General features: G+C 38.0%; 1 protein-coding gene across 2 annotated transcripts in view; it reads left to right on the top strand.

Moving 5' to 3' along the window:
* cadpsa (Ca2+-dependent activator protein for secretion a) overlaps positions 1-15,489 on the top strand; it is a 224,584-nt gene that overhangs the window by 30,562 nt on the left and 178,533 nt on the right. For both annotated transcript variants that reach the window (XM_051947997.1, XM_051947996.1), the window contains exon 2: positions 14,648-14,761. In XM_051947997.1, the coding sequence (XP_051803957.1) occupies positions 14,648-14,761 (114 nt within the window). The remainder of the gene's footprint in view (positions 1-14,647; positions 14,762-15,489) is intronic.

Here is a 15,489-nt window from a genome sequence, read left to right as displayed (position 1 = left end):
CCACTGAGGATTCTGAGAATTGCAATTTCTAACCAGATTGCAGACAGATGCACACAGAACAATCTGTGCTTTTTATGAAATCTACCATTCAACCATGGAAAAAATGATCAAGCAGCACCATAGATTGAAAAAACAGATTATTTTGAGGCTTGGATTTTAGGTTTACATTAGAAAGAACTGCTATATACTATAGTAGGGCACCTGCACTTTGATCCCCTTAAACTACAATATACATCCTTTCCTCTTACGTATCAACCTTTCTGTCTTTCTTGTTACTCCACCAAGGAATGCGGTGGAGTGATGTGACGATCAGCATTGGTTGGTCTGTCTGTTTGCAACATTACTCATAAACAGACTAACGGATTTGGGTGACATTTTCAAGGAAGGTCAGAAATGACACAAGGACCAAGTGATTAGCTTTTGGCAGTGATGCAGCTTATAGACTGGATCCATGGCTTCTGTATCATTGATAACGGAACGGTGTCACTTGGGGCTGGACCTGAATATCCAAATATCCGTTCGCTACGGCAGTATCCGGATATTAATTTTGGTATCCGAACATTCGGACGTTACCGGGCGGAACGAATATTTGGCGTTACTGTCTTCCCTCCGCCTTCAACCCACATCGGTTCATATTGGCTCATCCCGTCGTGTGATCACATAGACATATACACAGGGGTGAAAGTAAGGCGGTATGGTCCGGTACTGCGTACCAGCAAAAGATCTGGTGGGGGTACGTAGTACCGGAAAAAGATCCGGTGGTTGCTCTTCCACCGGTACGCCGCCCGGTTGTCTGCTATCTACCGTTCACTCAGCAGTACATGAGTGCGCATGTGTGTCTATTTTCCGTAACACAGCGACTGCTATGGCCAATAGCAGCCAATGGCAAATAGGGGCGCTTGATTTATTGCACTGAGACATTTCCCACAACTCATCAATAGGAAATTACACCTGAAATTCCACACGTTCTTGTGATTGGCTGAAAAACTCCCAACAGCATATACAATGGTTATCATAGACAGACCGACATTTTAAATAAAAACGGAGAAAACAAACTACAAACTACAAAACAGTCAAGATTTTTTTTGTCAAAGCAATAATGCAGAGGAAAATAACCTCTTTGATTAAAGTAGTAGTAGTAGTAGTAGTAGTAGTAGTAGTAGTTTATTCGGTCAGCAAGGAAAAAAGTAAAGATTGTAACAATTGTGTACTTATGATAGCGTCACCATCATCATCATCATCATTGTACACATAAATTGTCGTTGTCAATAAGATCATTGTCATCATCGTCAACATCATCAACAAGATCAACATCAACATCATCATCCAGTGACCGAAGGGTTTAGGCTGAAGTCGAAACTTATTTTGCCTAACCTTTTTCAACCAAAACGAAAAGTTTCTACATTTTGTAGAAGAAAAAAGGGGAAAAAAAACAACAACTAATATTGACAGTTATCATTAACAAGATAAGAGGAGTCCATACAAAATCATTTTAGTTACTTTTAGTTAATTGTTCCTGAGATTGATATTTTTCAACAGTTAATCTTTTCAACTGCTTTTTGAATGTTTTCAAAGTCTTGCATGTTTTTATTCCCTCATCAAGTTTATTCCACTTGGTAACTCCTAGTACTGAGATACATTTACATTTTTTATTTGTTCTTACCCTATTTTGTTTTTTTAAAATACAAGAACCCCTAAGATTATAACAGCTTTTTCTGTGTTCAAACATATTTTGAACACAATTAGGAAGATTATTATAATATGCTTTATACATGACAGCTAATGTATTGAGAGCAATAATGTCATATATTTTTAATATTTTTAGCGCAACAAAAATGGGATTGGATGGTGCATAAAAATCAGCATGACTAACAATTCTAACTGCCTTTTTTTGAAGTAAAAATATAGGGTCAATATTGACGCTATAATTATTTCCCCATATTTCCGCTCCATAACTAAGATATGGAAGGACAAGTGAATTGTATAATAACATAAGTGAGTTTTTATTTAATACAGATTTCATTTTTCCTATTACCCCAACATTTTTTTGCTAATTTTGACTTCATAATATTTATATGCTGTTTCCAGCAGAGTTTTTCATCAATTGTAATTCCCAGAAAATTACTGGCATGCACACGCTCGATTGTTGATTCATTGATTTTTAGATTGATGTGGTTCTTTATTGTCTTATTTCCAAAAATAATGTATTTGGTTTTACTCAGATTCATGGACAACTTATTATTGTCAAAACATTCTTTAAGGAGTGTGAGCTCATGTTCCATTGTGGCCATGAGCCTGTGCAGGTCATTACCTGAGCAATAGAGACTAGTGTCATCAGCATACAATAAGCACTTAACATTATTTAATACTTCAGGCACATCATTTATGTACATATTAAACAATTTGGGCCCCAATAAAGAACCTTGCGGAACTCCATGTGTCATAAGTTGTTTTATAGAGTTAACGTTGTTATAATGTACATATTGTTCTCTATTGCTGAGATAACTATTCAACCATGTGGCAGCTGTGCCCCTAATACCGTATCTTTGAAGCTTTTCCATGAGTAATACATGATCGATAGTGTCGAAAGCTTTACTTAAATCAATAAAAACACCTACAGTGTATTCTTTGTTGTCAATTGCGGTTGCAATGTCTTCAACAAGAGCCATGACTGCCATTAGGGTTGACCTATTAGATCGAAATCCAAATTGATGATCACTGAGAAGACAGTATTTTTCAACAAATTTATCCATCCTATTAACAAATAATTTCTCGAGGATTTTAGAGAATTGGGACAATAGGGAAATAGGTCTGTAGTTTGTGAATGAGTGTTTATCGCCATTTTTATATATAGGGATTACTTTAGCTATTTTCATTTTTTGTGGAAAAATACCAGTGAGAAAAGATTGATTACAAATATAGGTAAATGGTTTAACTACAAAATGAATTATATCTTTTATAAATGTCATATCTATACCACAGTAATCAGTTGATTTTTTATTCTTAAATTTATTTACAATACCAATTATTTCCAATTCATCCACATCTCTTAGAAAAAGAGAGTTTAAAGTCTGTTTTTTAGTATTTCTGGTTTCTACTTGTGCATTCTTAGACTGTTTGATTTTGTCCGCTAATGAGGGTCCTACATTTGCAAAAAAATCATTAAAGCCATTAGCAATGTCGTTGGAGTCTGTTAGTTCATTATTATTATTAATAAAATAATAGGGAAATTCATTTCTTTTCTTACCATTTTTGATTATGCTGTTTAATATTTTCCATGTTCCTTGAACATCATTTTGATGCTGCTCTAACAACTTATGATAATATGATTTCTTGTTGATTCTAATTATATTGATTAACTTGTTTTTGTATGTTTTATACCTCTGTTCAGCAGCTTTAGTTCTGTGTTTTATGTATTGTCCATAGAGAAAAATTTTTTTCTTACATGCCACGTGTGATCCATGGCTTTTCTGATTCGACTTTATTTTTGACAATATGTTTTCTTAATGGACAGTGTTTATCATATTGGTTAATTAGAGTAGATAAAAAAAAACGTCATATGCTTGGTCAGGGTGAGGGGTAGCGTAGACCTCCTCCCATGTTTGAGCATGTAGGTCTGCCTGAAGGGCAGCCATGGCTTCAGGTGTTCTATGTCTAAATAGATTTTGAGTTACAGTTTGTGAGACATGTGCCTTCGGTACAAGTTGATGAAAAATGCTAAAAACAGGTAGATGATCACTTACATCAGCCACAAGTAATCCAGCGGTGATATCTCTATCTCTTTCGTTGGTGAAAATGTTGTCTATCAAAGTAGCTGATTTCACTGTAATTCTACTGGGTTTAAGGATCAATGGAAAGAGATTATTAACATACATTGTAGATATGAAGTTAGATGTTTTTGTGCTATTATGAGGGTTCAAGAGATTGATATTAAAATCCCCACAAATAATCTTGGTCTTATTTACCTCCATAAACAACTTTCCAATATTTTGGTTAAACGTGTCTAAACAAGAGCCTTGCGTTCTGTACACACAGCTTACTTGAATTTTTTATAGTCCTCAAGTTCAATATCATCACTTATACACTCCATAATCCCTTCTATGAAGGTAGTTTTACTTTCAACCAACCTACTTCTCAAATTAGAATCAACATACAAAGCAACCCCCCCACTTCTTTTCCCATCTCTATTTAATATATATAACTCATAACCATTCAATTCAACATCAAACCCTTTTTTAATATCTAACCATGTCTCAGACATAGCAATGACACTGAATTTTTTAAACTTATTTAAGAATGCTTTAATATCATTATAATTTTTGTAAAGGCTTCTACAGTTTATGTGTATAACTGTAAAAGCACTGTCTATTTTGATCTTATTAAATTGTTCATCGTTATAATACTTGCAACAGTTCATTGCGGGGGTAAAAAAAATTGTTATCAGGGTCTATGTCAGAACCAAACTCATTTATTTTGTAATCCATGGAGTCAAGTGTGTCTAACTGTGAATTTTCGTAGAGTGTATGTAAGTCACTAGCATGTAATTCATATTTATCATCATTTGTTAAATCAAAGTCACCAAAAATACCACTTACATCATTTGAATCCTCATCACTATGTGTTATCATACAATACAATCAAAGTTGTTTTGCATACTATACGTAAGAAATACTGTGATGAAAAAGGATTCACGCACACGTCCAAACACACAGTACACACACACACAAAATAAATAAGGGGAAAAAAACCAACAAAAAAACAAAAAAATATCCAAGGATAGAAAAATATTTTTTGCATTATTAGACCAATTTGGCAAGATCTTCCAAGCTCTCTTGGTGTATGCTGGGAGTGTTCAAATGTCTTCAGTCTGTCTGAGAGAAAGCCAACAAAAGATACAATGGACCACTGGCTTTCTATAAAGATCTTAATTTGCTGAAGTCTCATTTTTACTCTGTCCAACAGCAGAAATGGAGGAAAAGGAAAGTAATATTCCCAGTCTTCATAAAGTAACAGGCTTTCCAGCCAATGTAAAAAGAATGAAAATAATAATGTGGTCCTCCATCCAGTCCATAAGTTCCTGCAGATATCAGGTTTAGAAAGAGTCTGTCGCATTATTTGTACTGGTCAAGGTCTGTTAGTTCTCTTACCGGTATTACTTTGGCTTGTTCAGGGGATCCTTTCATCTGAATGAACACTTTACCATTCCTCGTCCACGTTGCTTTGATCTTGTCGTTTCTTTTCAGAAGCCGAGCATTTCTTGCTATCTCGGCAGTCTTCTTGGTGAGGTGTTCGTTCAGGTAGACGTCTGAACCCTTTAGTTTCCTTCCCTGTCGTAGAAGCTCCACTTTGTGCTTGCGGTTGACGAAACGCAGTATCACAACAGGCTTTGTTTTGTCTCTCCTTGGGAGAGTGTGGCACGCAGCGATATGGTGCGCGTCCACGATGATGTCCTTTTCAGCGAGAAAACGCAAAACTTGCCTTTCCAGCGTTAGCAGGTCAGCGGCGTCTGCATCCTCGCTCACATTTCTTCCGTTCTCTGTCGCTCTCGCATACGAGCGAGGTTTAACATTAAGCCCGGTGATAATAACATCCTCCATTCGAGTGTATTGCTCCAAACTGTCAATCTTCCTTTCAAGCTCTACTATAGTTTTATCCTTTTCCGCGATTGTTTGCTTAAGCTGTTTGACTTCATCAAATAGCTGCATGAGCTTGGTCAGCTGTTGGGTTACCTTCATCAGCTCACCCGACATGCTGTCCATCGATTTACGGATCTCCTCCATTCCGCCATCGTTTTCATTCCCCTGTGCTTTCTTGGGTGGCATTGTATCAGTTTTTCCGTGATTTTTCAACTTACACACGGCTTCGATTTGCAGAAAACTTTACTTTTGGTTAATCAGAACACAGCAGTCTTACTGGGTGCCGCCATCTTTGCTCCATGACGTCCCCGATTGACGTGAATTAAAGGAAAAGAGAGTGACACTGAAGAAGAGTTACTACAGAAAATCAGAAACTAACTACTGCTACTATAACTACTTTATAACTGTTGTTGCTTTTTGTCTGTTGGTGTTTTGTCTGTTTTTATAAGGACCGTTTCTGTGTCTGAAATAAAATAAAATAATTTAGGCCTCTGTGGAAAATCTTTTATGTGATGTGTTTTGATCTTAGTTCCATTCTGAGTGTTTGCTCGTGACCTCATGTCTGTTCTTAGGGCCTTGTATTCTGGATGTGTATCAGTGTTTCAATTAAAGCAAAAAAGTTTACCATATTTTCAAGTGTTATTAATTCCTACCTTATCCATTGGCCTACAGTAAAATATTAATACGTTTTTATTTGTTTACGTGTTAACTTTGCTATTTTAAAATGCATGAAGTTACAGCGAGACAAGGGTTTTGGTAATAGTACCAGCAAGAATTTAAAACTACTTTCACCCCTGCATATACACATATGTCTATGTGATCACCCCCTCCTCCCCCCAGAAGAAAATATGAATATTCGGAGCTCGTCTCTTTCCTTCGCCTTCGGCCCACTTCGGCTCATCCCGCCGTGTTCGGCTCATCTCGGCTCCTCCATTCCTGTTTGTTATCACCACCCGAATGGCCGGGTGGCTGCAGACTCTGACGTCATGCTTCTCTTCATTGCATAAACACAAGACAAAATGCTGAAGACCTCTGCTGTTTGGGAATTCTTCAGTTTAACTGAAGACAAAATGAAGGCAGAGTGCAAAATTTGCATCCGGTAGACCAGACGAATGGATCCGAACCGCCCCGTAACGCCCCCCAGACGTTCCGGGGCGGAACGAATATTCGCATATTCGTTTTTAATAGTGCCCGAATATCCGGAGACCAGAAACCACTATTTGGGCCAGCCCTAGTGTCACTTTAACTATGACAACACTATGTAATCTGCCTGCTGATGATCACATGATCGCGATCCTACTACAAATCCACTGCTGTGAACTTATCGCGACTTATGCATTGGAAATCATGCAAGGAATGAGCAGCCTTGGCAGGGTACTGCGATCTCTGAGTGCTTTTCAAGTTCATATTTCAATTTATTCATTTCTTTCTGCTCCATGCTCAGTGACTAATTTTTTCCATTGCTGCTTTTTGTTTAGTAGAATTTAATCTTTCCTTCTCTGTCTTCTTCCAAAGATTGTTTCTCTCCTTCCTCTCTGCCACCCCTCCTTTTTTCAAAGCTTTTTTCTTCCCCTAGAGTGGCAGTGGTAACAGAGCATCTCATTCTAACAGATGCCTTGTAACATGCATAAGTGGAGTGGAACAGTACTTTCAGAAAAGAGTGTAGAGCCCAAGAGCTGTAGTCCTGAGGGAAAAATGGCTCTTGTGAAAGCAAAATGCGCACTACACACTACTGTGCGGGTCAATACATTAGACATGCAATCAGATTCTGTATATATTGACAAAATAAATCTGATATTAAACAAATAAGGTCTATTTAGCATATTTGATTAGAGGAAAATCTATTAGGTGCCATATAGTATGCATATTTGAATAGTGTGTCCAGTTGTGAATATTGAACAGCACTCTGTACATCTGCACCGCTACATTTTTTTATGAGCGTCCCAGAAGTTCTGACTGAAACCCCATCAAGAACCTTCAACTTCAACTACACAGTTAAACGAAATGACATTTCTCACATCCATTCACAGTGCAAAAATGAGGGTAATATGATAAAAGTTAAGACTAAATATAAGGTAAAAATAAATATAAGATAATTTAAAAAGACTAAACTAGATTAAAAAATCAAAAGCAAAAACAAAACAGAAGCACAAGCGTACATCAGACACAATCATACTCACCACTGGGGTGATAATGAGTGAGATTAATGTGATTGCAGTTTGGGGAATGGGGATGATGGGTGCAGGTCTACGTGTGCTGTAGCTGCAGGGCGTTCAACAGTCTGACTGCCTGTGGGAAGAAGCTGCTGCAGAACCTTGATGTGTGGGTTCTGATGCTGTGCAGTCTCTTTCCTGATGGAAGGACAGCAAACAGTCCATGTGAGGGGTGGGAGGGGTCCTTCATGATGGAGGTAGCCATTATGCAGTGTTCTTGGTAGATGTCCTGGAGAGCTGGGAGAATTTAGTTTAACTGTTCCAAGGACTGTCCAGTGGAATGGTCAAAGATACAACCATAAGCTTGTGGATGGCTACCAAACCGAATTTAAAATGCCAAGTGACATTTAATCAAACATATTAATGAATTAAATAGCATTGCTGTATGTACATTTTTGACCCAGTAGAGTTTGTCATATTTCCATAAGATAAATGTTAAAATATATGAAAGACTCTAAATGCATGATTGTTTAATTGTGACAAGAATGCATGGGTATCAAACACGTTCCTGTGCTTTTGCTCACATAAAAACATGTGGGTTCAGACAAACGGTGCTATCTTCTAAGTTGTGTATCAGATCCAGATGTACATATACCTGGAAATAAAAGCTGAAATGTTGATCTCTTGTCTCATATTCATCATTTGATGTCAAACCCAAATGTTTTCAGTCTACAGTAACATGAAATAAAGGAACTGGCCTCACTCTTCCAGTACTTTTGGAGGAGAATGCATGTACACTGATCACTCATAACTTTATGACCACCTGCCTGATATTGTGTTGGCCCCCCTTATGTGGCCAGAGTTGCTCTGAAACATTTGGCATGGATCAGAGGACCTCTTAGGGTCTGGACCAGGACATTGGATCCTTTGGGTACTCTGGGTTGTGCAGTGGGACCTCTGTGAGTCAAACTTGTTCCACTGCATCCTGTTGATGCTTGATCAGAATGGGGTTTGGGAAGTTTTTCAAATCAACATCTTGGACAAATGCCATGCTCCTCAAGATGTTACTGGTTGTTTGATGTTTTTGAGGTGGTGGTGGTGGTGGTGGTGGTGGGTGCTTCTTCCTTCAAGGGTAGGCCAGTGACATTTGGGATTGTTATTTGCATGAGGGAGTATGCTGGTTCTCTTACAATGTTTATTTTGGTGTTTAAGTCTGGACACCAAAATCCAAATTTTTCCAGCAGAGCACCCCATAGTACCAACATGATCAATGTCAGTGGTCATAATGTTGTGGCTGATTGGTGTACATATAAAGAAAAGTTATTAGACTGTATGAAGTTGTAAGGTAATGGAATTGAGCATGGATATTTTTGTCTCACTCTCCATTCTTCTTTTTCTAATGTTACTGTATTGCACTGTAATTGTTGGTTGTGAGATAACTGTAATTACAAGAGTATCTATTTCTATTGATTATTTGTGTTTTGAGTATGAGTCAGCCCTCCTACATTTTGAAATGTGTAAATAGTGTGGCGTCTTGGTGTGAATGCTTTTCTTCTCTTTATCATCCTGAGTTGTGTATTATCATCAGTGTAACAAATCAAAAAATGGAACAAACATTTTCATGTAGTCATCCTGATTATTGTTGATTGTTAATGTCTTACGAGCCAATAGAAAAGCTATACAAAGCCTCAGAGCATACACACGTGGACAAAATTGTTGGTACCCCTCAGTTAAAGAAGGAAAACCCACAATTCTCACTGAAATCACTTGAAACTCACAAAAGTAACAGTAAATAAAAATTTATTGAAAATTAAATCATCAAAAACAGCCATTACTTTTGAATTGTTGATTAACATAATTATTTAAAAAAACAAACTAATGAAACAGGCCTGGACAAAAATGATGGTACCTCTATAAAAGATTGAAAACTATTTGACCAGAGTGACATGATTAACTCAGGTGTGTCATTTAATTGACATCACAGGTGTTTCCAAACTCATAATCAGTCAGTCTGCCTATTTAAAGGGAGACAAGTAGTCACCCTGCTGTTTGGTGAAAAGGTGTGTACCACACTGAACATGGACAACAGAAAGCGAAGGAGAGAATTGTCCCAGGACATCCGAAAAAAAAATGATAGACAAACATCTTAAAGGTAAAGGCTATAAGACCATCTCTAAACAGCTTGAAGTTCCTGTGACAACAGTGGCTCATATTATTCAGAAGTTCAAGACCCACGGGACAGTAGCCAACCTCCCTGGACGTGGCCGCAAGAGGAAAATTGATGACAAATTGAAGAGACGGATCGTTGGAATTGTATCCAAAGAGCCCAGAGCAACCTCCAAAGAAATTAAAGGTGAACTCCAAGGCCAAGGTACATCAGTGTCAGATCGCACCATTCGTCGTTGTTTGAGCCAAAGTGGACTTCATGGGAGACGACCAAGGAGGACACCACTGCTGAAAAAAACTCATAAAAAAGCCAGACTGGAATTTGCAAAAATGCATGTTGACAAGCCACAAAGCTTCTGGGAGAATGTCCTTTGGACAGATGAGACCAAACTGGAGCTTTTTGGTAAGGCACATCAACTCTATGTTCATAGACTCAAAAACCAAGCATACGAAGAAAAGAACACTGTCCCTACGGTGAAACATGGAGGAGGCTCAGTAATGTTTTGGGGCTGCTTTGCTGCATCTGGCACAGGGTGTCTTGAAAGTGTGCAAGGTACGATGAAATCTGAAGACTATCAAGGCATTCTGGAGAGAAATGTGCTGCCTAGTGTCAGAAAGCTTGGTCTCAGTCGCAGGTCATGGGTCTTCCAACAGGACAACGATCCAAAACACACAGCCAAAAACACCCAAGAATGGCTGAGAGAAAAGCGTTGGACTATTCTAAAGTGGCCTTCTATGAGCCCAGATCTGAATCCCATTGAACATATGTGGAAGGAGCTGAAACATGCCATTTGGAGAAGACACCCATCAAACCTGAGACAACTGGAGCTGTTTGCTCATGAGGAGTGGGCCAAAATACCTGTTGACAGCTGCAGAACGCTCATTGACAAATACAGAAATCGTTTAATTGCAGTGATTGCCTCAAAAGGTTGTGCAACAAAATATTAAGTTATGGGTACCATCATTTTTGTCCAGCCCTATTTCATTAGTTTGTTTTTTAAATAATTATGTTAATCAACAATTCAAAAGTGATGGCTGATTTTGATTATTTAATTTTCAATAAATTTTTATTTATTGTTACTTTTGTGAGTTTCAAGTGATTTCAGTGAGAATTGTGGGTTTTTCCTTCTTTAACTGAGGGGTACCAACAATTTTGTCCACGTGTGTAGCTGAGACTGTATGTCTGGTGCAAACAGGTTAGCTGTGGAGCTAACCATTTTGGAATGATTCAGGAACACACACAAATCAGAAAAATACTTGTTTTTCCTGTTCTTCCCATTCTGCTAACAGTATGTGAAAGCAACAATCTCAGGACCTTTTGTTTAATGACAACTGAGCTTAATCAAACTGGGCAATGATTTGCCCAGTTTGCTGAGAAAAAGAGAGAAAAGCAGGGTCACTTGGTGCATGTGTACTTTCAAAAAAGTATGGAACAAACAGGAACGGTACAGTGGTTGGCTGAAGATGGAATAATATAGTTTGTCTGTTTTGCAGTGAAGTTCAGTGTGATATCACAAGACATTGCACGTTAGCCGTATTAGCCTCAGCATGTATAATACTCGAATAAAACTGAAAGAGGCTCACTACAGTGAGCCAGTTAGGAAATGAAAAAGTGCAGACAGCTGACTAACACTTCTTTTTTAAAAAAAAAAACAAAACTTGAATCGTTTAGAAATAAACACGTGCAGAAATATATGTCGTGGTCATTTCCTTTGCTGGTTAAAAATAGAGAGGTGACCTCATTGTGGATATTGGTGAGCAAGAGTCAGGACTGTAGCAGACAATGCACATGTAACACTTTCACTCACTCTGTTAACATCTATGATCAGTGAATAAACAGGCAGGATATGACATATACTACAGTACATTGCAAAATAGAGATACGTGTTTGCAGGCACAACTATATGATTTTTTGTGCATAGCTGTACAGATAGACAGATCATGACAACTGACATTATAATAAAAGACAGGGAACACATCTTGATGCTAAGACAAAAGCACAAAAACAGTAATGAGACAGATATACACTACGGTTCAAAAGTTTGGAGTCACTTAGAAAGGTCCTTATTTTTAAAGAAAAACATTTTCTCAATGTAGATAAAATTAAATGAATGATAAATCCAGTGTAGACATAGTTAATGTGGTTAATGACTATTCTAACTGTAAACGGCTGATTTTTAATGGAATATCTCCATAGGGGTACAGAGGAACATTTCCAGCAACCATCACTCCTGTGTTCTAATGCTACATTGTGTTAGCTAATGGTGTTGAAAGGCTCATTGATGGTTAGAAAACCCTTGTGCAGTTATGTTAGCACATGAATAAAAGTGTGAACTTTCATGGAAAACATGACATTGTCTGGGTGACCCCAAACTTTTTAATGGTAGCGTATGTGGAGAAGAAGTAGCAGAGGAAAACTCAAAACAGTCGCAGAAACTCTGACATTGAGTTGCAAAGAAACGTGTGTTAAACTAGTTTAACCAGTGGATGGTACTGTGATGTTTACAGTGTAGTGTAGGAGATCACTCTCAGTCTGTTTCTAAGTGTGGAAGCCAATAGTTTTGAAGGGATGGACTCATGCCTATCTCTCTATCTATCTATGATCTATATATATATATATATATATATATATATATATATATATATACAGTGCCTTGTGAAAGTATTCGGCCCCCTTGAACTTTTCAACCTTTCGCCACATTTCAGGCTTCAAACATAAAGATATAAAATTGTAATTTTTTGTCAAGAATCAACAACAAGTGGGACACAATCGTGAAGTGGAATGAAATTTATTGGATATTTTATACTTTTTTAACAAATAAAAACCTGAAAAGTGGGGCGTGCAATATTATTCGGCCCCCTTGCATTAATACTTTGTAGCGCCACCTTTTGCTGCAATTTCCGCTGCGAGTCGCTTGGGATATGTCTCTATCAGTTTTGTACATCGAGAGACTGAAATTCTTGCCCATTCTTCCTTGCAAAACAGCTCGAGCTCAGTGAGGTTGGATGGAGAGCGTTTGTGAACAGCAGTCTTCAGCTCTGCCCACAGATTCTCGATTGGATTCAGGTCTGGACTTTGACTTGGCCATTCTAACACCTGGATACGTTTATTTGTCAACCATTCCATTGTAGATTTGGCTTTATGTTTTGGATCATTGTCCTGTTGGAAGATAAATCTCCGTCCCAGTCTCAGGTCTTTTGCAGACTCCAACAGGTTTTCTTCCAGAATGCTCCTGTATTTGGCTCCATTCATCTTCCCATCAATTTTAACCATCTTCCCTGTCCCTGCTGAAGAAAAGCAGGCCCAAACCATGAGGCTGCCACCACCATGTTTGACAGTGGGGATGGTGTGTTCAGGGTGATGAGCTGTGTTGCTTTTACGCCAAACATATCGTTTTGCATTGTGGCCAAAAAGTTGGATTTTGGTTTCATCTGACCAGAGCACCTTCTTCCACATGTTTGGTGTGTCTCCCAGGTGGCTTGTGGCAAACTTCAAACAAGACTTTTTATGGATATCTTTGAGAAATGACTTTCTTCTTGCCACTCTTCCATAAAGGCCAGATTTGTGCAGTGTACGACTGATTGTTGTCCTATGGACAGACTCTCCCACCTCAGCTGTAGATCTCTGCAGTTCATCCAGAGTGATCATGGGCCTCTTGGCTGCATCTCTGATCAGTCTTCTCCTTGTTGGAGGTGAAAGTTTAGAAGGACGGCCGGGTCTTGGTCGATTTGCAGTGGTCTGGTACTCCTTCCATTTCAATATGATTGCTTGCACAGCGCTCCTTGAGATGTTTAAAGCTTGGGAAATCTTTTTGTATCCAAATCCGGCTTTAAACTTCTCCACAACAGTATCTCGGACCTGCCTGGTGTGTTCCTTGGTCTTCATGATGCTCTCTGCACGTTAAACAGAACCCTGAGACTATCACAGAGCAGGTGCATTTATACGGAGACTTGATTACACACAGGTGGATTCTATTTATCATCATCAGTCATTTAGGACAACATTGGATCGTTCAGAGATCCTCACTGAACTTCTGGAGTGAGTTTGCTGCACTGAAAGTAAAGGGGCCGAATAATATTGCACACCCCACTTTTCAGTTTTTTATTTGTTAAAAAAGTATAAAATATCCAATAAATTTCGTTCCACTTCACGATTGTGTCCCAATTGTTGTTGATTCTTGACAAAAAATTACAATTTTATATCTTTATGTTTGAAGCCTGAAATGTGGCGAAAGGTTGAAAAGTTCAAGGGGGCCGAATACTTTCACAAGGCACTGTATCTATATATAATATTAAATTTTCTGTACATTTAAATATTCTAAATACTTAATTTATTCAATTATAATATTCAAAAGTGAATTGTATTGAACATCATTTATAGGGGTTGTCCATGTTGTTGTCTTGTTTTAAAAACATTATTTCAGTTGCGTCAATGGATACCAATGGATATCAAATCTGGTTGTTTTCTGTTTTCCTGAGCATTAAGGATCGATATTTCAAAGTAATAAGACAATCAAAGAATGTAAAAAAGGGAACAAAACATGTTTAATTAGCCATATAACAGTCCTTTAATTACTTCTGATGAACTCATTTCATTTTTTTTCATTCTAATTATAAAACTGGGTTACTCTTAGTTTTAGGTTTTCACTGACTATGTCTTAACATTCTTCTATCTGGTAATGTCTCCCTCAGATCAGTAAGCAGCAATTACAGACAGTCAAAGATCGTTTCCAGGCATTCCTCAACGGAGAGACTCAGATTGTTGCTGATGAGGCCTTCATCAATGCTGTGCAGAGTTACTATGAGGTGAGTTAATATCATCTTTTACACCACTATTCATACAAAGCAAACTAAATGTCGTCATTTCTCAGCTCAGGAATGAATCTTTTTGACTGAGTGTAAATATATTTGTACATTGATTTTCCATTTACAGTTTTATATAACTGTCCATGAAACCTGCCTCTTACAACCGAAAGAACCAATTCAATGCTAATTCTTTGTTTTTATCATACATACAAATGTCTGTAATCCTTGTGCCATTGCAAAGGATAAAACTGCCTCTTGCAAGCTGTGAACTTTCCATTGAAAGCTGCATGTTGTTTGAAATAAATCTGTCCCAGCAGAAAAACTAATAATGCGATGTAAAGTGTCCAGATCTCAGTGGAAATAAGCGGTCCTGGTTCTGCTAAATGATGCAGACAGACACAGAGCTCCTAAAGCCAGTGTTAATAATGTGCTTCCGAATAGCCTTGATTCAGTGAGTTTGATTGAACCAGAGTAGAAGAGGGAAAAAAGCATAGTGAACCAAAGACCAGAGTCTGGCTTCTCTGTTTCCTATTTCTAAACATTCTGAACTGAGCTGTTCATTTATAAAGTGTCATTTACGGTCAGTATTTGTGGAGACTCACATGCTAGAGTTTTTGGACTGCCCATATGGCAAGAGATCATTCATTCAGTGCATCCAGTGGAATTGGTGTCATGAATAAAATTCATCCTCCAGCTCTCTGTCAAACAATGCAGTCAAAAGTCCTTTG

Source organism: Acanthochromis polyacanthus, chromosome 5 (assembly GCF_021347895.1).
Source record: "Acanthochromis polyacanthus isolate Apoly-LR-REF ecotype Palm Island chromosome 5, KAUST_Apoly_ChrSc, whole genome shotgun sequence".
Taxonomy (NCBI): Eukaryota; Metazoa; Chordata; class Actinopteri; family Pomacentridae; genus Acanthochromis; species Acanthochromis polyacanthus.
Note: the sequence above shows the minus strand (reverse complement) of the source record. Positions and strands in the feature narration are given on the sequence as shown.